General features: G+C 42.4%; 1 protein-coding gene across 3 annotated transcripts in view; it reads right to left on the bottom strand.

Moving 5' to 3' along the window:
• Positions 1-25,367, bottom strand: part of sh3pxd2aa (SH3 and PX domains 2Aa) — a 201,753-nt gene that overhangs the window by 102,306 nt on the left and 74,080 nt on the right. For 2 of the 3 annotated variants that reach the window (XM_080419673.1, XM_080419672.1), the window contains exon 6: positions 6,822-6,847. In XM_080419673.1, coding sequence (XP_080275799.1) covers positions 6,822-6,847 — 26 coding nt within the window. Of the gene's footprint in view, positions 1-5,725; positions 5,810-6,821; positions 6,848-25,367 lie in introns of those variants that run through there. The other variant, XM_080419674.1, reaches the window with a different exon arrangement.

Genomic DNA, 25,367 nt, shown 5'->3' on the forward strand with positions numbered 1-25,367 from the left:
AGAACTGTTGTGCTACTTTTATACTCTACTCTAGAAAATAATGGAAATCTGAGATGCTCCTGTTTGATTTAAGACTTAAAAGCATGTACAAACATAAACTGCAGCGGAGAGTGAAGAGAAACCGTGAAGGATACTGAGAGTTTTTTATGCCAAGTAAGCAGGAGTGATGTTTTAAGCGTGTATGCTGGCTTTGTGGGGCGGATAATGGAGGGATTGTGACATGTAGTAAACACACTGAGTGGGTAGTGTGAGAAAACATTGTTCTCACACATTCAACCTCAAGAGCATGTAGCACGTGATGATATAGCGGCAAGCCACTAATCCCATCCCTCAAGGCATCTACAGGGCATAATCTATTGTTGGCACAGTGCTGCAAAACAATTAAATAAAAATAGAACACTGACTCACTCAGTTTAGCATTTTGGAAATTGGGCTTTGTTTAAGAAATTATGTTTAAAGTAATATAGAGAACAGTCTCTCAAGCCCGACACACGACTGTATATCTCAGCAAAAAAAGTTTCAACTGAAAAGGGCCCATACTGGGCTTAACCCATTAAAACCCGGGAACACATTTGTGTAACCACTTTATCCGTATTTTATACTTTGTCTATTCAAAAATAGCAGATATACAAGCTCAAAGTGCGGTATCAAGTGTCGCACTATGAGCTCGTACAGTAGATCTGCTATTTTTGAAAAAATCGTGACAATTTGTGCAAATCTTTGAATATATATGTTTTTAAAGCGAACATCTTTAACTCAAATCTTTGCTTCTGGAGGTCCCTGGAACAAAATGTATTACAAATGTTTGCCTTAAAAAACACATATTCAAAGATTTGCACACATTTTCACGATAAAAATCTACAAGCTCAACTACAAGCTCAAAATCTATATATCTATCTATAGCTGCTATTTTCAAATAGCCAAAGTATCAAATAATGGTTATAGCTAAAATCTAAAATGACACAGACGCGTTCCTGGATTGAATGGGTTAAACTAATTTGGGACGTCCCGATCAAATCACCCAAAACATGTTATTTTCAAATCTCGCATAGTTCATTCTGCAAATGTAAGGTCCTTTCACACGGCAAGCAACCAACGCGCCTATGTAATTCATTTTCGATGAGAGGCGGGCGATTATTTGGGACGCGCAGAGAAGTTGAGGGGCGGTGAGGCGCGGCCCCGCGAAACGCTCACCGCTGATCCGAGCGGTACCGCCCGCGTGAACCGCTTGCCGTGTGTTACGACCTTTAGTTTTGGCGCAAGCTTCATCTGTTCTCTAAACTGCAACAGCTGATTACAGTTTGGTCAAAAGATAGGAGAGATGAGATCCAGCTGGTCAACGTTTGAACTTAACAGTAAACACATTTCTGCCTCGCTGTCACACGTTGTGGCTAATGTCTGTGTATATTATTACGGAGTTGGGGTCTTCATGTTTTTCAGGCCAAGGACCCCTTAGCTGAGAGAGAGAGGAAGCAGGGACCCCCACTACATATTGTATAAAATTGTGTTGCAGATTAAACTTTCATAGATGTCATAGATAGTAAACTATAACCACTTAAACCCTCAATACTTAGTAAACTTGACCTTTGGCTCTGTACTTGGTTTTCTCCTTTTCCCCCTCCTACACCTAACCTCTTTCTACTCTCTACAAGGTCAGGAGCTTGTAAATCTGCTATTTTCGGCTAATGTTCCTCAGAATAGGGAAATGCTAAAAAAGTTACCATCACACAAAGATTTGGCGGCCCCCTCTGTAGTAACTCTGAGGACCCCCCTAGGGGTCCCCGGACCCCTTACCCCTAAAATATACATATCATCTGACATAGACCCCTGGGGTAACCCGGTCAATGGAGTATATAGAGTTTAAGTGGTTAATACAGCCATTCGATCAACATTTAAAAAAGCAGATCCCAAATTTCACATTGGAATAGGCTCTATGCACAGCTCCTTCACACTCACATGTGTTACCAACACCTGTGAAGGAGCTGTGAAGGAGCTACACGACTGTAGTCTTCTATAAATAGTTTGTGGATTTGCAAATGTATTGTTGTCTCTCCTTAACTGTCCTTGCGACAGCGAGCCAGAAATGTGTTTAATGTTTAGCAGCATCGGCAAAAAATGCAGACCTGGACCTCATTCTCCTATCTGTTGACCAAAACGCTAATCAGATGTTGCAGTTTAGCACCAAAACCAGTGGTGTAAAGTAACATTTACTCAAGCACAAGTACATTTACTGAAGTACTGTACTTAACTGTACAGTTTTGAGGTACTTTTACTTTAATGGAGTATTTCCAATTGTCTACACTTTTACTTCTACTCCACTACATCTTAGAGGCAAATATTGTACTTTTACTCCACTACAATTATTTGAAAACTTTTAGTTACTAGCTACTTTGCAGATATAAATTATTACATTATAAATATATATATATTTTTTTACCTAGGCTATTTGAAAAGCGCTGAAGAGCTTGTAGATAAGCTAATTTCAAACATTCCAGTACTTTTACTTTTGGTACTTTAAGTACATTTGGATACCAATACTTATGTACTTTCACTCAAGTGAATTTTTAATTCCGGACTTTTACTTGTAACAGAGTATTTCTACATTGCAGTATTGATACTTTTACTTAAGTAAAACATTTGAGTACTTTTTCCACCACTGACCAAAACTAATGTAATAATAATAAACTCTTGAACTCACAGACATGTAGATGCTTCTGAACGAGCATGGTAGATTTGATCGGGGCATCCCTACTTAGGTTTCTGTTATGTGTGTATGTGGGTTCAGACTAATTGAGTTGAGGTATCAGTTACTGTACATTTGAACATATCGTTGATGTCGGGTGGAAACCTTGTATGTCCAAAACCGCAACTTTTTACGAAATGGAAAAAACTAGGCTGTTTTCCAATGCATCCAGTCTAGTTATTATTTTGTCACAAGCTCTTGTTAATACTTTTCATTGGTATTATATAAAACCCACAGACAAATGTAACCACTTTCACTTTCAAACAAAACAATTAGGGCAAATGTAGGACATTCACTTAAATCCTAAAAAAAATTAAAAATAAATTGAAGAATGTAGATACAAGCTTCCCCACCAGCACTCAATATGTGAAATGTGTCCACTGGATTTATCTGTATTTATTAACTATTAGGAGCAGTGGGCGTTATTAATACAGCACCTGCCCGGGGAGCACTTAAGGGGTTAAGTGCCTTGCTCCTCTGGCTACTTTTGTCATTCCAAAAACACAGGTTAAAATAAAGAAAAACTCAAATTGAGTGTGTCTCAAAAGTACCGGAAATAGCTGACCTACAAGCTCACAACGTGTCACAACGTGTCACAGCGTATCACAACGAGTCAGAATGTGTCACAACGTGTCAGAATGTGTCACAACGTGTCACAGCGTATCACAACATATCACAACGTGTCACAACGTTGTAGCCCTCCTCTGAGACACAGAGTGAGTAGACAGAAATGGTACCATATTATAACGGTATTAGTGAGGACCAATTATATTCAGAGAGGTTGAAAATGGGTGAAGTGGTCCTACAAAGAGGTGGCTTAGGTAGGTGAAATGGCATCCAGCTGGCTAAAACCCAAAAAAGATTTAGCCTTACTGACACAATGGGAATGAAAACCAACTGTTTGACACAAATAATTCACTCCGCGCCGAGGAAATGTGGGGGAAACAATAGCCTGCTTATCTGCAAAGCAATCAGCTTCCAAGAAATCTAATCATTTTGGGGAACACTGGGGTAGCAACTCAACCGGCGGTGAGCTCACTCAATGGCACCGAGGAACGGGTTGGTTTTAGGGTCACAGTCCCAGAAGAAATCACCATAGTTTTCTGTGACAGCCCCTTATTTCATACTTCGGCTATTTGAAAATAGTATAGTGAGTGTGATCTGCTTTTTTTTTTTTTACTGTAAAAAAATATTTAACATTTCGGACTTTTTCTGGGACGCCAGGGGGGAAAGTGGTTAACTTAGCCGAACAGCATATCGTTGCTGTCTGGCAGAAACATCTTATCTCCATATTTTAACTTTTTGTGTTTTTCCGTAAATTTTCCGTAAATTAACAACGTCCTACTTGATCATACTACAGCGTCACACAAACGCATCAAAAGTAGCAGATTCGCAAGCTCGAAACGCGGCGCGAAGCGTCGCGTTTTGAGCTTGCAGATCTGCTACTTTTGCTATTTTTGAAGTTCATCCTGAAAAGTAACACTTTTGGACATATGAGGTTTCCAGCCGACAGAGACTAAATGATAAAATCTCCATGCCCTGGCTCAAAACCCCTTTATGAATCGGGTAAAAACTGAAAGCTAATTGCAAACAAACTTGCAAGTCATTGCATAATACGCAACCCTTGCTAAAAAGCACAGGCCTACTGACCCCCCCCCCCCCCCCTCTCCATTCATTATCAAAACACATCTCAAGCTATTTCCCTTTCCAAACACAAACTATACTGTACATGCCAGTAGAAAAATAATGAGAAGGTAGCAATTGAGGGCAAACTGTAGCAGTATGGGAGCCGCATTCTCCGTCAACCACTAACTATTTCCTGCTCTTTCTCTCTAATAACTTATGAGAGAGGAATGATATTTCCCATCGGCCCCAGTGGTCACTGTGGTGTCTTAATACCAAGGACCCCCATAACTCTGAGAGTGTATGAATGTGACCAAACCCTTATGAGTCCCCCCCAAGGCAGTAGTTCTCAAAGTATTGTCCGGGGACCCCCAGGGGTTGTTGTTGGGGGGAGGGGGATGGGGGGCGGGGTCCAGGGGGGCGTCCCCATCCTCAGCTAAATTAAGTTAATAAAGCATCATAATCATTTGAACCACTTTATCCATTTATACAAAACTTGAACTCTTTTGAAAAATATCGAAAATATTTGTAAAATTCTGAATAATTGTGATATTATCTTCTGGGGGTCCCTGACACAAAGCCTTTTCAGATGGGGGTCCGAGGCCAATTACATATCAATTTGGGGGTCCTTGACTATGAAAAAGTTTGAGAACCACTGGCCCAAGGAACAGCTGAGGGTCCCTGGACCCCACTTTGAGAACCAGTGTCTTAACACACACGTGCCAGTGCTCCTGCTAAGCAGCTATACTGCAGCTAATGTTCTTTGACACAATATACACACTTCTGCAGCCATGCTTTTAGCTAATTGGAGCTGAAGCTCCTCGACAATAAATAATGCTCCCTATGTTGTTACATGGGCTGTTGAAGAAGGTAGAAGAAGTACGCAAGTAAAAGTACCAATACCACATTGTAGAAATACAGAAGTGACAAGTAAAAGCCTTGTATTCAAAATTGTACTTGAGTAAAAGTACAAAGGTTTTGGCTTTTCAAAATGCGTCAATCTAAATCTGCAAAGTAACTAGTAACTATACGCTGTCAATTGTAGTGGAGTAAAACATAAAAAAATTGCCTCTGAGATCAAAAATGGAAATACTCAAGTTAAGTGAAAGTACCTCAAAACTGTACTTAAGCACAGTACTTGAGTAAAGGTACTTAAGTTACTTTCCACCACTTGTTGGCCATAAAGTAAGAAACCCAAGCCTTATCCAAATAATAACATGAAGTTCTGGGCTGATTGTAAAGCACAGCATTTGCGGTACCCAGTGGAAGACTCTGTTTACCTTTATCAAATTTAGAATCCAACCGTTGACATCCATATAGGAACAAGAGAACGTTGTTTTGTTAAGTAAATAAACGTACCTTCAAACGTGCCCGTCTACAACGAGAATCATTCTTTCACTCTTCCTGGATATATAAAAAAAAAAAAACAGAAAGACACTGGACCGCGTAATTTCATCTGAAACCTCTTCCGAGAGATTCCTTTTCAATATCCTCTCTCTGTACAACTTAAAGAACATTGCTTTCTCCCCGAAACCCGGCATGGGTGTCAGTACTTCTATTTCAACATCTGCCGACCCAAACCTCAACTCTCCCAGAACCCCACCCTGTACGCTGTACAGCGAGGCAGGACTAGAAAACCCAGCCCAGACACTTTGAGTGGTCTAGTAGTCTGACATCTTTTTGAACCCGGCCCAAGCAAAACACTTTGACAGTAAGTTTAGTCAGCATTCCGCCACGGGACGAGTAAACAAAACCACACTCTGACATTCATAAAGTCATCACACACACACACACACACACAAGAGAGAGAGAGAGGGGACGGTCACGGAGAGAAGCGGGCGTCACACGTCGTAAAGTTCATGACATGAGCATGACGCTACGAAGGGTGCAGTTCAGAGCAACACGTTGAGAGAGACCGGGCGTGAGCCAGATGGGAGGAAGACTGAAGGGTGCACAGTCATGCACCCTAGGGTCCGTTTTTACAGTGTTAACATTACACTGCAATATCCTGAATGTTGATTTAACTGAACAATTTAAAAGCATAGTATGTAACTTTGCCCTGTCTTTACAAAACAAAACTATATATATATACACACACACACACACACACACACACACACACACACACACATTTTTACCCATCACTTCCCTCTATACAATCAGCCATCAGCCACTGGAGTAGTGTGGTGGTGTTTACCTGCAGAAACACATTGCCCTCTTGCTGTATTTCAGTGTTTTTTTTTACTGTTTGTTTTGGTAGCCCAAAACGTCTCTGTCTAGGGCAAAGTTACATACTATGCCTTTAAGTGAACAAATGTAACCAAACGGACCCCGGACCCGTACTGAAGATGACATTTGTTCACTCTCTCTGAGTTACACACAGATACATTTACACTGAGGATATGTTTTACCGTGCAGCTTTAAGGAGGAAGGGTAGAAAATTGAGGTGACTTACCAGACTTCCGCTTGGAGCCATAGTCCCTGAGGAAGAAACAGCAGAGGAGGGACATGGTTAGTTGTTGATGATGATGATGCAGAGTCACAGCAGCAGCACAGTCAGTGTTGTCACCCGCGTCGGGGGGCCGGTGACACGCGCCACCACACCACGCCGCGTTAACACATGCCGCGCACACACGGCCGTCGCATTGACAGATGCGTGTGTGTTTGAGAGAGAGAGAGAGAGAGAGATGGAGAGAGATGCAGATAGAGAGAGAGAGAGAAGGACAGAGGAGGACAAGAAACTGCAGGGCCAGCTGCCAGTGCGCCGCCGGCAACAGACACAAATCAGTCACATGACTGAAAAGCCGCAGCAGCACCGCCATCCACCCCTTCCTCCTCCTCCTCCTCCTCCTCTTCCTCCCCCCCTCCCGTCCCTCGCTCCTTAAGTGGCAGAAACCCCACCGCCCCCCCACCCCGACGGATCAGTTTAAGACGCCCCCGCCTAATGAATTCTAATTGGATTAGGCTACGAGGCTAAGCTAAGTGAGCACAGTGTGTGTGTGTGTGTGTGTGTGTGTGTGTGTGTGTGTGTGTGTGTGTGTGTGTGTGTGTGTGTGTGTGTGTGTGTGTGTGTGTGTGTGTGTGTGTGTGTGTGTGTGTGTGTGCTGTACTTAATATTACTATACTTGTGAGGGCCAAGAGTCCCTTCAAGTAGCTATAGTTGAATTTGAGAAATAGACTTTCCTGGTCCTCACAAGAGACATGGTTGGTTACAAACTATATATTTTTAGGGTTAGGCTTACAATTAGTAAAAGATTGAGAGGTTGCGGTTGGGATTAGGGATTTAGAGGTCATGGTTTAGGGGTTTGGGTTAGAGTTATGGCAGTTTTTCTTTTACTTAAGTTGTGTGCTGGTGTTGTGCCCGACAATTTTCGGCTTTAGTGTTAAGATTAAAAAAAAGCCACAAAAACGTTTAAAATGGCATTCATAAAATCACTGTCCTAAAATGCCGATGTAACGTCCTCACAGGTATAGTGATACATGTGTGTGTTTGTGTGCTTGCTTGTGCATGTGTTAAAGTATTGTTGTGTCCTAACTGCCAATATGAGTTTTTGGACTGGAAGCACTGGGAACAAGTTGGAGGAAGAAAGATGTCAAGAAGGAGGGAGCAGGAAAACAGGAAAAGATTGATTGGAGAGAGATCAGGAGAAGACAGGAGGCTTCTATTTATAGAAACGCAGACCTTGACGATAGCATCACCCCACTCCACCCCACAACACACACACACACACACACACACACACACACACACACACACACACACACACACACACACACACACACACACACACACACACACACACACACACACACACACACACACACACCGAACACCCCCAGTGATCCACGGAATCAATGAGTCCTTTGATTTGGGCTAAGCGGTGTCAGAAACCCTGCACGGCCTCACATTTAGTCAAGTCATCCCGCTGTGGGGTGGAAAGGGACTTAGCTGCAGCGTTGCCAGGTCTGCTTATCATAACCGACTCTGGGCTTGTTTTTCTGTAAAGTCGCTGGTAAATATTGGTAGTTGTGGGTTGCGTTTTCTTGGGCTTGTTTCTAAAGTGTAGGTGCTTATTTGGGCTTTCTTCCTAAATGTTGTTTAAACCAGTGGTTCTCAAACATTTTCATGTCAAGGACCCCCAAATTAATATGTATTTTGTCCACGGACACCCCAAAAATATTTCGTGCCAGGGACCCCCGTACCAGATTAGTTTTTCACAACTTTAAAAAAAAATAGCAGATCTACAAGCTCACATTGTGTCGCATCGCGACGCGTTGTTGTGAGCTTGAAGATCCGATGCATATAGGTTTTAAGTGCTTGTGTGGCCTTTGGGCTTGTTTTCATAGACCTGGTTGCTTATTTCTCCCGCAAAATCTGGCAACAGTGCTTAGCTCCATAGACACTCCTCCAGTCTGCTAGCACACTGAACTAAGATATGCTGCAATAGCATTTAAAGTGGTTCTTTGGCTGGTAATCAGTGGTGGACAAAGTACTCAACCCCAGAAGGCAACTTGAGTCAAGGTATACTCCTTGTGGTCAAATGTTACACAATACAAGTGAAAGTTGCTCAGTCAAAATTTGTACTTGAGTTAAATACTTGAATATTCAAAAGTGAAAATTACAAATTACATTTTCTTTTTAATATCAATGCATTGCTGTATTGAAATGTCCCCCCCCCCAAAAAAGCAAACCAATACTAGTGAAAATAGCCAATTCATCGCGACGCGTTGTGAGCTTGTGAATTGGCTATTTTCACTATATTTGAAATAGGGCTCAAGTGGTTTATTCATAATGTACTACAAGTGTCACTTTGGAGCTTTGTGTCGCTGGCTTCCTTTTGCAATGACTAGCAGACATGTTGCTTCATTCCCGCTAGTGTAAAAGGCAGATTCATGCTGCGTTTACACTAGTTACAAAGCTACAAAACAGCCAACCTTGGCCAGCAACATTGCTGCTGAGTCACTGTCGAAGTGTCCCTCAGGCCACACTGCGTAAGTGACAAGGGTATATACACCTTATTCCTGGCCCTTCTCCAGGGCGGCGCCATTGCCCTTTTCTGCTGCTTCATTCATTCTGTTCACGTCCTCCCTGGTAGGCTGCAGGTGTAATGCAGGTAATCAGTGTGTTGCCAGATTTTGCAAGAGAAACATACGACCAGGTCTATGAAAACAAGGCCAAAAGAAGCAACTAGGCTAAGTTTTACCACAATCGCAACACATTGTGAGCTTGTAGATCTGCTTGGAATATTTTTTGAAACATTTTAACAACACAAATCTTGTCCCTGGCACAACATATTTTCAGATGAGGGTCCGTGGACAAATACATATTAATCTGGGGGTCCTTGACGGTTGGAACCACTGGTTTAATAAACATTAGGAAGCAAGCCCAAATAAGCAACTACACTTTAAAAACAAGCCCAAAGTCGCTTATTATAAGCAGACATGGCAACACTGGTTTAACAGGAAACCCATTGATATGGGGCTCCCCAACCAAAGGAAGGTAGATTAAGGAAGAGTTGCGCTGGACGACTGTACGAAAATTATACAGTGTGCACATCGAAATGCAACACCGCAGAAAACAATGCGTGATGTGTCTTTTATTTTATTATACTTCCCTGTCTAAGTCATTCACAAATAGTGATTATTTATTGACTTTGACTTTGATGGAATGTATTCCATCAAAGTCCCGGCTGCATTTTGCCACCCAGTGTGACGAATCTGCCAGGCGGCTGGAATGTCTGGATAGAAAAAAATACGTTGGTACGTCTGTGTAATTTCCTTAATTTAGCTTCCTTGCCCCTACCCCCCTACTCCCCTACCTGTGGGCGTTGCCGGGAATAAGGTGAATAGGGTTAAATAGCACAGGGAACTGGTCAACAGAAATAATTCATCTTTCTTCCATTTACAGAATGGAGCAGGAATTGTGTGGGGAGAGAGAGTGGATACAAAACAAAAACATATGATTGTTTGATGCTTCACTGTGTCATTAGATAACTGAAAAAGTTGAAGCCAGCTCAACTAAGTTCTGTAGCTTTTTGCAGATGGACTCCAATGGTAATGACTGCAGTCCCTCATGACTCTCATTTGGTGTTTTCACATTATAGTCTTTTTAAACTAACCAAACTCAGTGCTCTAAAATGGACCAACGGAAAAGGGACCGAGTTATTTTGGGGCCTCAGTCCTATTTCTGTTCACTCTGTAGTTAAGTTTTAGAGTTGGCACGGGTCGATCTGTGTATGGCAAGTCTAGAGGGCTAAAACACATTGGCAAAGAAACACTTCACAATGCACGGTTAAGTGAAGCACACAGTGGGCTAGAAGTGAACCGTACTCAGACCAGCTCCCGAGGTGGTCCGAGTGTGGTTCACTTCAGACGGGTCTGAGGTCTTTTGGTGTTCACATAGGCGCGGAAATAGCTGCCAGACTGGCATCACATGGCAGCTGCTAGAGCGTGCCATCGGTTTGACGAAAGTGCCAAAACGAGGGACAGAGGATGTTGTGGCATCCCTCCTCCATCATTCTGGAATCACCAGGCAACTTTCGCCACAATCCTCTTCGTTTTTCCTGTATGTCAGAGTTTATGCTATGGCTGTGTTTCTGTGTTGAACAGGCTGTGAAGACAGGCCTCCCTCTGATTAAAGGCTAATCTAATCTAATCTAATCTAAATGTCGTTGCTGTCGGGCAGAAACCTCTTATCTCCTTATTCTAACTTTTTGTGTTTCTTTGCGAATGAACGCCCCACTTGATCATACTACAGCATCACACGAAAGCATCACAAGTAGCAGATTCGCAAGCTCGAAATGCGTCGCGCCTCGTTTCGAGCATGTATATCTGCTACTTTAGCTATTGTTGAATTTGAATCCTGAAAAGTAACAGTGATGGACATATGAGGTTTCCACCCGACAGAAAAGATGTGTATTTATTTACAGTATGCATGGTTGTAGGTGCGTGTGTGCGCGTGTGTGTGCGCGTGCGCGCGTGCGCGCGTGCGTGTGTGTGCGCGTGTGTGTGTGCGTGCGTGTGCGTGCGTGCCTGTGTGTGTGATATATGTGGTATCTGTACGTGGGGTTATGGCTTTATTAAATTGATAGGACCTAATAGCATAAGGGCGTCCTTGAACATTTAAACCCGAGGACATCCTTACATTTATAGGCTGTACAGTATATAGCGATACGGTTGACATAATCTCATGCACTCTTCTGCATTTCACCGAGAGCTACACAAAGACATAAGGTTTATTTTTTTCCCCACATTTCACATGACGATCTCCTCAGATTGTCAACAACGGGATTTAGGTTCATAAGCGGCAAAATGTCCCTTTAACTCTGAGAGTGTATTTAATACACTCTCAGAGTTACAAATGAATACTTGAACACTGAGGATTTTTACAGTGTTATTCCTGGTGTGTGGTCTACAAACAGCAGGTCCTTTGAAATGTTCTCCCTTTCTCAAATGGTCCGTAAACGTTTGCCTCAACAGGACTTAGAATTCATGCAAAAAAAAAAGCTTAAATAAACAAAGCCTGAATGTGGAATCTCGCCGCGGACCTCTCATCTCGACGAGAGGTGACGCAATGCAAACCAAGGGGTCCGTGACATTACATTATACCGCAGTGCCAATCACGCAAAGAAAAAAAGAAAAAGCCTTTGGACAGCTTGTCTTGGCGGTCAAGGAGGAAGTGATGCCCTCTCGCCGTTGCATGAGGTTAATGTAATGCGTCTCCTTGACGACGGCGGTAAACAAACATCCACGGGCGAATGAATTTACAGCGGGGACAAACAAACGCACTTGTGCTTATCAGTAGAGTAAACACAAATACACTTCAGCAGACACTAGACAACGCTGGGGGGACAAATACATTAGGAATGCATAATCTCACACACACACACACACACACACACACACACACACACACACACACACACACACACACACACACACACACACACACACACACACACACACACACACACACACACACACACACACACACATTTATATGCTCCTGATGGTTAGGATGGGTAAACGTAGAGGACAAAATTGTATGTGCTAATGGACAGTGACAAAAACATATATATACCCCAGAGGAAGTGGGGCTACAGAGGAATGAATTATGCATTTATTTAAATATCCATACATACATTTATGCATGCTGGTATGAATGTGCGCGTGCACACACGCACACACACGCACGCACACACACACACATGCGCCGCGCGCGCCAGTTGAAAAGGTAAGGTAAGAAAAGCGTGCATTTTTGCCGAGACATGGTATATTCAACTTGCTGTTACAAGGCAAGGGGGGGTCGCGGTTGGATTGTTTTTTCTCTGGGCGACGCACACTGATACCGTTTGTGTTTACAAACGGTCGGACGATCGATCATAACGGATACATTTTCTGCATTTGAAAAGGTAAAAAAAAACGGCAGTGGCAGTGGGCAAACGCAGCCAGAAATAAGTCTGGCAGTGAATGAGTTAAGAATTAAGCAAACAAGCCTAGACCAGTGGTTGTCAAAGTAGAGTCCAGGGACCCCCAGGGGTCCTTGGGGGGGTTCCAGGGGGTCCCCACTTTATCCATTTATACTGTATGTTGGCTATTCAAAAACAGCATATATACAAGCTCACAGAGCGTCACTTCGTGCCACACTGCGAGCTTGTACGTCTGCTATTTTTTCTTATCTTTAAAGTATTGTATTTTTTTTTATAACACTAATGGGTTAAGAAAATACAGCTTATTGTCCAGAGAGGATCATGGATGGCTGGCATTACTCTCTTTCTCTCTACGGTGTCTCTTCTTTCCTTCATCCTTCTCCATGTGGTCGTGTGATCTATCCGTGTCTCTGTGGCCGCTCACAGCACAATGAATAGCGCCATTATACCAAGCACTCCACTGAGGTCACCGGCCGCCTGCCCGCGAGTGACCAGAATACTGGCCATTGTGACCAACAGTGGGACACATGGAGAGAGGGGGGGGACTTGACCCCTCAGTCTGAGACGTGATCGACGGATGACCTTTCATACATTTTGGGGACTGGATAATATTAGAGTCGATGAGTGGAATGCAGTACTCAGATATCTTTTACTCAAAGCTGCACTAACTTTCCTGTTCAACCCTGGATTTGAACCCGGGGTTTCCTGCACGAGTGCTGAAATCTTTACCGAGCTAATAGAGCCAGCCTGCTTGCTCAGGGGAGACATTTTATTTTGCCCTTCGGGTAAACAGAAACAAGTATTGGCATCAAAATATACTTACTGTACCAAAGTAAAAGTACTCAAATGTTTAAAAATGTTGTCAAAACTTTAAAAAAAATATCCAATCTACATGCTCACAGCGCAACAAAGTAGGGTATTAGAAGTATCAATTGATTAATGTATGTTTTGTAATAATAATCTACATAGTAACTTGTGACTTAAGTTTCATTGTAGGCGTAAAAAGTACAATATTTGTCTCTAAGATGTAGTGGAGCAGAAGTATATAAAGTATTGAAAAATGGACATACTTAAAGTTGTACAATGCAGAATCACAAATAACGATTTTTAGCAACCTCTGCTGGTCACTACCGTCACTGCATACAATTTCCCTAGTCCTCGATTACCCAGAATTCCATTCGTTTTCACCGGAAGCCGGAAGCGTTTCAAAAAGCGATCTTTTAATTGTTTTATACTATCTACGGATCGTTTCTCTTAGCCAGTGGAGCATTAGTTACCATGAGCTGTGCTTTCTTTTTCTGTTCTTTTTCGATCTTCCAATCCTACATTATCTTAAAATCAGCGTGAGGTTCCTTTTTGTTAATAGCGCGGTAGTTCCTGGCCAAACAGGAAACCGTTGCGGTAGTTCCTGAGGACGTCGGCCACGACGTCATGACGTTGGCCAGGAACGTCATTTTCCCGGGAAAGTCCCCCCCGTACACGTTCAATAGAAAATATATAAATAAAAGGCTTCCGGGGGTGAAATTCACGTAGTGGGTGTTGTGAAACTTTTGCCACTCGCAAAAGATATACAATTTAACTTTAGTTTTGTTGAAAACGTTACCTAGTATTACTTTAACATTCCTTAAGTACAGTACTTGAGTAAATGTACTTTCCCACGACTGCCATTCAAGTCGTGTCCAGATTTGAGGGACGGATGGATGGCCGTTGGTATGTATTATTGGGGACTGGATCTCAAGTGGCTGTTGAGGGACATTCATTGAGCTGTATTTTTGGGGAATGTCCACATGTGTGTCTCAGTGGAAAGTATGCTGCACAGAGCTGCTGTCATAGCAGGATATTTGCCAGGATGTTTGGCGCTTCTTTTCTTGTCTCTTGGCATCCTGCTGCAGTGGGCATTCAGAGATGCCAATATCCTCTTCTCCGGTGTCAGGGAATGTCTGACATTTCCCGCGTATTTTGACACTTTCACGCCTTAACGGGTTTAACGGTTCACGACTGCCCAAGCGCTGAAACACAAACTGTTTCATCATTAAACTGCTTCCTCTACACCCTGTATGAGATTAGAATTACTCTAATTTGAAGGGGTTCGCGCCATGCAACTATGTCGATTAAAAATGCAATTTGATATTCATCATTTCTGCCTGATAGTTCAAAATATGTTTTGACAGGCAAAGGTCCTAAAATAGCCGCTGACGCAATAGTTTAGGGCTGAATTGAAATTTCATGCCAGCAATCATTTTTTGAGATGTTCTTGACATCTTTAAAAGTCTAGTCAAGAATGTCTGGTTGTAATGAAAGTTCAGATTATTCTCGAGTCTTAACCACTTTAAACCCTATAAACTTCGTAGTACGTCAAATAGTGAATCTACAAGCTTGTAGATCGGCTATTTTGCTGAATGTTTGCCCATTTTCTCCAAAATGTTCGCCTGTCACGACACAATAGGCACCAGAATAAGGATGCTATAGGGTTCAGTAAACTTAACAGGGGAGCAGAGAGCCAGACAGACTGGTGGACAGGCCTCCCACCCGGGCTTAACAGCAACCATGGGGGTCTCATCTGGGGCTACCTGGTGCCTTTAAAAAAAAACGCTTACATGCTTGGCATGGTTTACTGGGCAAAAACACAGAAGGGAGGTGGGTGGCTGGAGAGAAGAACCGTATATAAAGATAATTGCGAACGCAGCGGAAGGAGGCGCGCCGAAGGCGCTCCTCCGCGCAAGTGGAGCTTACTATGAAACCGTGCTCGGGTTGTGTGTGTGTCCGTCTGTGTGCAGTATTGTGTGCACTGCCTGTGTGCAGCCGCGCCCCCATGTGACTCACGCTCTCATTGGCTGCTGACAGATCTCAGAGTGCACTACAGTGTGGCTGAAATCCGCCTGCCCCTGGGTGACTAATTACACTCCTCTGAGAGAAATATAGCAGCTACAGTCAAAAATAACACATCTAAAAGCATCTAGATGAGTTCATCTATTGGGATATCTAAGAATTCCATGTCATTTGTGCATATTTCAGGCCGGATGGCAAGTTGAAAACGCCTTAGTTTGAGGACAGTTTTAGATTTCTTCTTGCTATGTTATTTTCGAGCTGTGTTCGCTTCCCGCGTTCGCGCGTCTTACTTGTGGGGTAGAATGGGTCTTGTGTGTTTGGTATCTCATTTCAGAAGGAAACTTACTTACTAACTTGTTAGTTAGAGTTCGTTAGTTAGAGTCAGTTAGTGAGTTATTCATTGTTTTTCAAGAAGCATGTATGCTGCTCGAAAAGAACCAAGTCAATGAAATATTATAGTATTATTACAGAGTGAATATATGGCAAATGGCACATAATGTGTAGAGCATATCCATCCATGTATTGTACACAGTAGCAGTGAAGGTACTATATTACATCGAACAGTGGGTGAGAGTGAGGGACTTGTGAACATGTTGTTGTAACCTATAGAGGGGAGGACAATGGAAGGGTTTTTGCAGTATGAAAAGTGTACTTGACTGTATCCAACTCCCTGGGAGCCTCTTAAACCATTCCTGCTGCGCTGCTTGGTTTGAAAGGCAAACATGAACTCTGGGCTCTGGAAACGAGTCCCAATCAGGAGAGAGACGGGAGGCGCGAGCAGTTTTCAGGTTCCAAATTGTAAAAACACATACACGTCAATCAGCCTAAAACGGAGATGGACTGAATTGATTTGTTAGGGCTAATTGGGCGTGCTGATTGGTCAGATACACTCGGCAGACAAGAAAGAAAGAAAAAAAATGCATTTTCGGGTCGGTCGATCAATTTGGTCCAATCAGGAGAGAGAACTCATACAGGATACAGGATAAACAACGTGACATTGGAGGCGATGACGCAAATAAATGAGCGGGCAAAATTGGAACTGGAACGCTAGAAAATTGAAGCTGATTGATGGGTACTCTCTCCTGATTGTATGAAACTGGCATGGCAACCCACCTGAACATGTTTAAAGAGCTGGAGAGATGGGGGGGACCCCCTGTTGTTACTGAAAAAACACTCCAAAGCAGTGATTATTACCAGAATATAGAGCTAAAAACGTTTAGTTTCAATCTAAAACATATCACTTAACCTACTTGTAAAATAACATTGGGGAAGTCACTGTGTAATGAACTAACAGAAGTCAGCTTGAGCAGATTAGCCTAACTTTGCAGCCAGCATTTAATGATCCATAAAGCTATATAGCATCATTTAGAATGGGTGTGAGCTGAACAACGTGCTAGCACGTTTTAGCCTGTGAGCGCTGCAAATAATAGCATAACAACGTGACATTTGGACTTGTTGTCAGAACACAGACCACACAACAGGAATATAGCGCTCATGTGTCAATTTGTAACTCCGGGAGTGATACTTAGGAATAGGAACCAAATGGACCCTTACGGGTCTGTAACTCTGCGAGTGTACAAATGTAACCAAAATGGACCCATGTACACAGAGTTAAATTAAATGCATAGTATGTAACTTTGCCCTGTGTTTACATAACAAAGTAATAAATACATTTCTACCCTCTAGTCTATAGGCCTACCCTACCAACATTTATCAGCCACTGGAGTAGTTTGGCTGTGTTTACCTGGAGGAACAACACATTGCCCTCTCATTGTACTTTTGCTGTTTTCACCATTTGTTTTGGTTGCCCCAAAAACATCCCTGTCTACGAAAACACCAAAATACAGAGAGAGGGCAGTGTGTGTGTCTTTCTGCAGGTAACACCACCACACTACTCCAGTGGCTGATGACTGCTGGTGTAGAGGGAGACGATGGGTAAAAAATACAACATATATTTATTGTTTTGTTATGTAAACACAGGGTAAAGTTACATACTACACTATAATGCCCAGGATTTTGCAGTGCATGCCCTTTTTTTTTTTTACGTGCTGCAGATGCGTGGCTATTTTTGGCTGTTTGGACTCGCGGTTACGGAGGCATCTGCAACGCATTAGGGCCACAGAGGAGAGGAGGAGACGTACATGGGGGGGAAACAGGGGGGCTCCGGCCCCCCGAGCCAGTGACCTAGAGTTCCTGAGGCTGAAATCATTTTGCCTCTGTCGGACGGCAACCGCATACGTCCAAAACTGATACTTTCCAGGATATCAAAAGTAACAATTCGACAAGCTCGAAACGCGGCGCGAAAGCTTGCGGATCTGCTACTTTTGATGCTTTTGTGTGACGCTACAGTGTGATCAAGTAGGGCGTTTATTTACGGAGAAAAAAACCCACAAAAAGTTAGAATATGGAGATAAGAGGTTTCTGCACGACAGCGACGATATATTCTTCCCAGGAGGGCTCAGCAGTCAGTCCTGACTGCCAGCTCTATTCCTACGTCTGTAGCAAAGGATTATGGAGGAAGAACAAACGGGGTGAAGAACAGGGTGCAGAATGCAGAACAGGGGTTCCCAAACCTTTTCATCTCTCTCTGGGACCCACACTTAAAAAAAATCTGCATTATTTATATCTCCATATTCTAACTTTTTGTGTTTTTTCGTAAATTAATGCCCTACTTGATCATACTACAGCGTCTCACAAATCATCAAAAGTAGCAGATCTACAAGCTCAAAACGCGGCACGAAGTGGCGCGTTTTGAGCGTGTAGATCTGCTAGAATTTGAATCCTGAAAAGTTACAATTTTGGATATACGAGGTTTCCACCCGACAAGAGACGATTTGGTGTATCCCTGGGACCCAAACTTACAAAAATGCATTATTTAAAAAATATATATAGTGAAAATAGCCAATCTACAAGCTCACAACGTGCTGTGATGTGACTCGTTGCGAGCTTGTTGGTCGGCTATTTGCATATATATATTTATTTTATATTTAAAGTGTAAAGGCGGTTACACACCGGCGAATATGCGAATATACGCAAAATTCGGACTCGTTCCGAATAATTAAAAGACGCTTTTTTTCGCTCCGCGAAACTGATGTGGAAGCTTGCATTGACTTTATAAGGTTTTAAAAAAAAACGTATTATTCGCATGAAAAAAATCGCCCTGGTGTGTAAGGACCTTAAGAGCTTGTTAATAATAACTACAATGGATCAATTGGAACACAAGTTATTTTGTTTGTTGCATTTACTAAAAAGTAACAGCTTTGGACATACAAGGTTTCCACCCGAACAGAGACGACATATTCATTCATGCACACTTCTGGTTTGCTGGCCACCACTTCTCATGGCTTTACTGTACTTTGACAAGTGTATTGAGTGACCACAGCGCCATAAAGCACAGGGGCTAGCATACCGCTAGCATGCCGCGTAGGTTTTGTTGTCTAACCACAACACGTGACTGGCTGCATACACCCTTTAAACACAATTTATACTCCATCACACCACAGTGTCACTTTGCTGACAACCATTGATTTAACAAGCCAACAACGCAGGCCTAGTATGATAGACCCCTGTGGGACACCGGTCAACTAGTGTGTTTAACCACATGAAATCTAGCGTCCCCATTCTGTGGTGAACATTCTGGGGGAAAAAAATAGCAAGCTCCCGATGTGCGCTTGTAGATCTGCAATTGTTGCTGAAGAGATTTGTTGTAGACGGGGGGGGGGGGGGGGGGGGGAATGATGGGAGCAAATATACTGTATACCCATGGGGGCCCCTCTGGACAATTAAGTTTATAGCGTTTCAGTGCCACACTGCGAGCTTGGACATCTGTTATTTTGGAGGATTTTTAAAGTATCATGTGATTGTGATATGGATTTCCCTGGGTCTGAAATAAAGATTAATAATTGAATTATCAAAAAAACGTTTGGAAAATGTTGAATAATTTTGAATTTCTTTAACACAAATCTTCTCTCCTGGGGGTCCCTGACACAAAAGCTTTTCAGATGGGGGGTCCGCAGCCAAATACATATCAATTTGGGGGTCCTTGACATGAAAAAGTTTGAGAACCAACAGTGGTTCTCAAACTTTTTCATGTCAAGGAGGACCGCCAAATTAATATGGATTTGGCCACGAACTCCCAAAATATTTAGTGCCAGAAGGAAACCCCCAAGATGTGTGTTGTAGTTTTCTTTTTCTTTTATATGAAAAAAAATCTTTTTTTTCCCAAGATTTTATGAACATTGCCAATCTATAAGATCACAACCACGTCGTAATGCGACACGTTGTGAGCGTGTAGATCTGCAATTTCTCAAATAGCCAATGTACATTACGATTCAAGTGGTTAAAACCGATGCTATATTAACTCATTTTGCTGGGGACCCCCTGGAATCACCTCAAGGACCCCTGAGGGTCCCACCCCAGATCCCACTTTGAGAACCACTGAGAACGTAGCGGCAGGGTAAATAGCTCCTCAAATTAAAAAAGGTAAATCTAGATTGTGTTCATTCTGCGCTACATATGGCCACGAGGGGCTGGTATAGCGATGATGCTCAGCACTGCTTACATGAACCCTGCTCCTTTTTTAATTTGCCCACATCTATGCAGGCAGCCTGTTTCCCATTAAGGGCTCTATATGAGTAGGTTGGGAGATAAAGGCATATTAGCATAATGGCTCCAAGCTAATGACTCTCAATGGCCCCCTACTAGGCCCGCGGAGAAAAACAAGTCAATAAACACTTCTCCGGATTACGCTGTCCTCTCTCTCTCTCTCTTTCGTCCAGACTCTCTGCCTTCCACCTCCAAATTGCTTAATACACCCCTAACCTCTACCACACCCCTTGTCAAAGCCCCAATCTGGACAGTCCTAACCCCCCCCCCCACACACACACACACACACACAAACACACACACACCCCCTAAGCTCCCCCCGAAGAGGCCCAAATTATACCCTTGGAAACCCCTCTGCTGTCCTGCGGCCCTCCTAAGTCTAACGACAGGGCTAAGGCTAAAGCCCCTTTCGAGCGTTAACACTCCCAAAAGGGCTCAAGGAGTCAATTAACCTCGACACATGGTTATAAACACACACGTGCACACAGATAGACACCTAGGCAATTACATTACTATGGACACACAGGCGTGCAGGGATTAGACGAAAATAAAAGAAAGAAAGAAAAACAGAAAACAGAAAATGTGTCAAAACATTTTCAAAGATACCGAACACGGAAGGTCTCCATGCTCACAACGCGCAAATCTAGTTCTGCTGAAGACCTACTGATCAGAATGTTTGTAAACAAACGTGTAGGGCGGTATTTACGGGTAGAATGTCTATGGCTATTTTATCTACACAATATAAAAGTGAAGTGTCCGGAACATTAGCCAACGGTATGTCTAATTGGTCAACCTGGTGGAGCACAATGGAAACAATTGGCTTCGGCTTTTTTGTGTATAATCCAGAAAAAAAATATATATAATTCACTGCCAATAAAGTATTCTATCTATCTATCTATCTAACCTGTGGAAATTTAGAATTAAATCATATATTTCTAATAGTCAATAACAATATCATAAGGGCTTCCATAGATGAGGTTCATGAATACTGCTCCTAAGCGACGCTGCCGGTGTTATCTACCTGGAAATACAATCTATTTCAGCAACACATTTCTTTTTTTGTTCTTTTCTTTTTTCGCGACAGGGTTGAGGGGGGGGGGGGCACAACAAGAGGCTATGACTCTTAGGAGGTCCTTGGCACGGAAACGTTTCGTGAAGCCCGGATCTAAAGCACTCAGCAGGGAGTTAAGAGGGGGACAATCCCCCTACTCCTGCTGAAGAGACCCCCATCACCTCCTCATCCCATGACTGATCCCTCCCTATAATAATCTGATCATCTTACCGCGGGGCTATAGCGCTACAGCACAGACACACGTCAAGGTCTATCCATGATATATACCCATTGTTATTCATGGAGAGGCTAGGATGGAGCATGAGGAAAGATGGCTTCATCCATATCGTCTCTGTCGGGTGGAAAGCTCATATGTCCAAAACTTACAGGATTCACTTCTTTTTTTTAAAGTAGCAGATCTACAAGCTTGTGAATCTGAAATATATCAATTTGGGGGTCCTTGACATTAAAATGTTTGAGAGATGTTTTAGGCTGATAGATATGTGATGGCCTACTGTGGACCCAGGCAGAGAAAACTACTCCCTGACAACGTGGGGTCCGGGGACCCCCAGGGGTCCTTAAGAGGGTTCCAGGGGGTCCCCGGAAAATGTGTTAATATAGCCTCAAAATCAGTTCAACCACTTTAACCCTATGTACATTGGCTATTTGAAAATAGCAGATCTATAAGCTCACGATGCGAAGCATTATAAGCTTGCAGATCTGCTATTTTGAAAAATGTTAACTGAAATCTTCTCTTATGGGGGCTCCCTGGTACAAACTCTTTTCAGATGGGAGTCCGTGGCCAAAAACATATACATTTTGGGGGTCGCTGACATGAAAAATTTAATGCAGTAGTTCTCAAACTTTTTTGTGCCAAGGACCCCAAATTGATATGTATTTGGCCGCGGACACCCCATCTGAATTTTCTTTTGTGCCAGGGTCCCCCAGAAGAGAATATTTGTGTAAAAAAATCTAAATTGTTAAAAAGTTTCATTTTCAATATTATATAAGTAATATATAAGAATTTCAAAAATAGCAGATGTACAAGCTTGTACGAGCTTGTACATCTGCTATTTTTGAATAGCCAACGTATAAAACGGATAAAGTGGTTAAAATGATTGTGACGCTACGTTTTCTTTTTGCCTGGGACCCCCTGGTACCCCCTAAAAGACCCCTGGGGGTCCCCAGACTCCACTTTGAGAAACAACGAGTTAGGGTTACAAACACAGTTCATGTTTGACAATGGGGGGAGGAGGGGCTACCCCAGAGGCTGTATTGTGGGAAGGCGAGAAATGCTGTCCAATGGAAAAGGGTTCCTCTTGGAAGTGTCAGGGGGCCAAAATGGACATGAATAATAAAATAAAAAAATAAAAACTTGAGCCACTAGACCAGTGGTTCTCAAACTTTTTCGTGCCAAGGAAGATTGTATGAAGATTTGCATACATTTTCGAGATTTTTCAAAAATAGCAGATCTACAAGCTCATAGCCACACTATGAGCTTGTATATCTGCTATTTTTGAATAGCCACAGCATAAAATATGGATAAAGGGGTTAAAATGATTGTGACGCTTTATTAACAAATTTTGCTGGGGACCCCCTGGAACCACCCCAAGGACCCGTGGGGGTCCCCGGACCCCACTTTGAGAACCAATGCACTAGACAACGGAAACCTTTCTAGAGGAGGGACCCTGGGAGGTCGTTGGAGCAGGTCAGTGGCTGGATGATGGATGGATGCTATGGCTCAGGCCCTTTTGGAATTGGAGCTCCACCTTTAGATTAGTTTGTGTTGTGGAGTACGCCACCATGTGGAGGGTTTTTGACGGAGCACATGTGGGATAATACACTGTAGCTCAAGGCCCTGACACATGTATGTACGATTGAAAAGCAGTGTTCTAAAAATGGCATTATGGAAATTCCTTGACGAAAACCATTCCCTCTGAGTTGGAGCTGTTGATTTTGTCTGTTGATGTTGATGAAAAAGTCGATACGTGTACCAAGGCCTCCATTAAACCTGGCAACCCTCGTTTGGGCATGTCATCATTAAAGACGAAAACACTTTTAATATTTTTTTTGTCGTTTACTTTTTTCAAAGAAATTAAATAGCCAATCTAAACGCTATATGAAAATAAGTATATCGTCTCCAATCGTGTCCAAAAAAAAAAAAAAGTAGCAGTATTCACGTCACGTTTCGAGTTTGCGGATCTGCTACTTGTGATGCTAATGTATGAAAAAACACCTAAAGTTAAAATTATGGAGATTACGGGTTTCTGCAACGACATAGGGCATAATGTAGTGCTGCACACTACATCATAGTAACGCAGACAAAGGTCTATGATCTACAAGCTCAGCTATTTTCACAATTTTTTAACGTTTTAAGCAGCAGTGTTAATTTTGACAGCAAATTCGGCGTGAAGCGACGCGTTTCGAGCTTGTAGATCTGCTACTTTTGATGCTTTTGAATTTGAATCCTGAAGAGTAACAGTTTTGGACTTACAAGGTTTCCACCCGACAGAGACGATACGCGTGTGAAACACACTAAAAAGAGAATAAACGCTCCAGCAGATTTTCATGAAGAACTGAAAGATGAGAATTAAGTCAATTGCGAGACTCTCCATTTGTTTTATCTCACGTTCTTGCGTAACACTGTACAAGAAAACGTCTATATGCTCAAGGGTAATATTTACATGGCAGACACGTTAGAAAATCACGAAAAGGCTGGGGAAACCAGTTGCATATACACCCACTTCTAATATATTAAACATAAAGGCCATAGTGCTTCAAAAGGAACCACTGATGATCACATGAACAGGAATTTCATCAGCAAGGATTAAAGGGATATTTCACTTATTATGTTTGAGGTCATTTTATCGTCTACTCAGGCTTTTGTGAGTGAGAACCCCGGACAGTTTTTAAGTTGCTTGATTCAGTATTTAGGCATTTGATATCAATTTGATCAGACACGCCCCTTTCCCATACAAACCCATTGTAACTTCAAACTCCAGTTTAACCATGATAGATTCATCGAAAACACACGTCCTTGGTTCTGCTAAGTAATAGTGTCCTTCTAATACGCGAGGGAGCTGTGTTTTTTCAATTACTTTATTCAATTATTACTATTTTTTCCCCCAAAAAATATAATAATAAATGAAAAAAGCAATTGAAAAAACACAGCCCCTTCACGTATTAGAAGGACAATATCAGACACCAGAACCAAGGACGTGTGTTTTCAATGAATCTAACAGTGGTGTAAAGTAACTAAGTACATTTACTCAAGTATAATTAGGTAACATTTTGAGGTATTTTTACTTTAGTAAAGTATTTCCAATTTTCAGTACTTTTACTTCTACTCCACTACATCTCAGAGGCAAATATTGTACTTTTACTCCACTACAATTATTTGAAACTTTAGTTACTAGTTACTTTTCAGACATAAGTTATGATATTATGAAACATACATTAACCACTTCAGCCCTATTTTATACCTGGGCTATTTGAAAATAGCAGATCTACAAGCTCACAACGCGTCGCATCGTGACGCGTTGTGAGCTTGTAGATCTGCTATTTTCAAACATTTTTGTACTTTTACTTTTGGTACTTTAAGTACATTTTGATAACAATACTTTTGTACTTTTACTCAAGTAAATTTTGAATTCCGGACTTTTACTTGTAACGGAGTACTTCTACATTGCAGTATTGATACTTTTACTTAAGTAAAACATTTGAGTACTTTTCCCACCACTGAGTTTGAAGTTACAATGGGGTTATACTTACCTCTGATAAGATGAATATCAAATAAATAAATAATGAATCAAGCAACTTAAAAACTGTCCAGGGTGCTCACAAAAGCCAGAGTAGCCGTTAAAATGACCTCAAACATGTTTGGAAGTGAAATAATCCCTTTAGCCCGCCTCACATAGCTTGCAGTACCGAGCTCCACAGAGAGGGGTCACTGTTTCTCCTCACACCCAGACAGGAGACAGCAGTTAGCACCCGCTAAGGGGTCTCCTCTCCTGCCCTTTTCTAGATGTGATTGGCAGGGATTGATTGATTTCCGTGTCGTATGGCGAGACACACGGCTGCTTTCGCA

The sequence above is a fragment of the Gymnoscopelus braueri genome, assembly GCF_963280865.1.
Source record: "Gymnoscopelus braueri genome assembly, chromosome: 2".
Lineage (NCBI taxonomy): Eukaryota > Metazoa > Chordata > Actinopteri > Myctophiformes > Myctophidae > Gymnoscopelus > Gymnoscopelus braueri.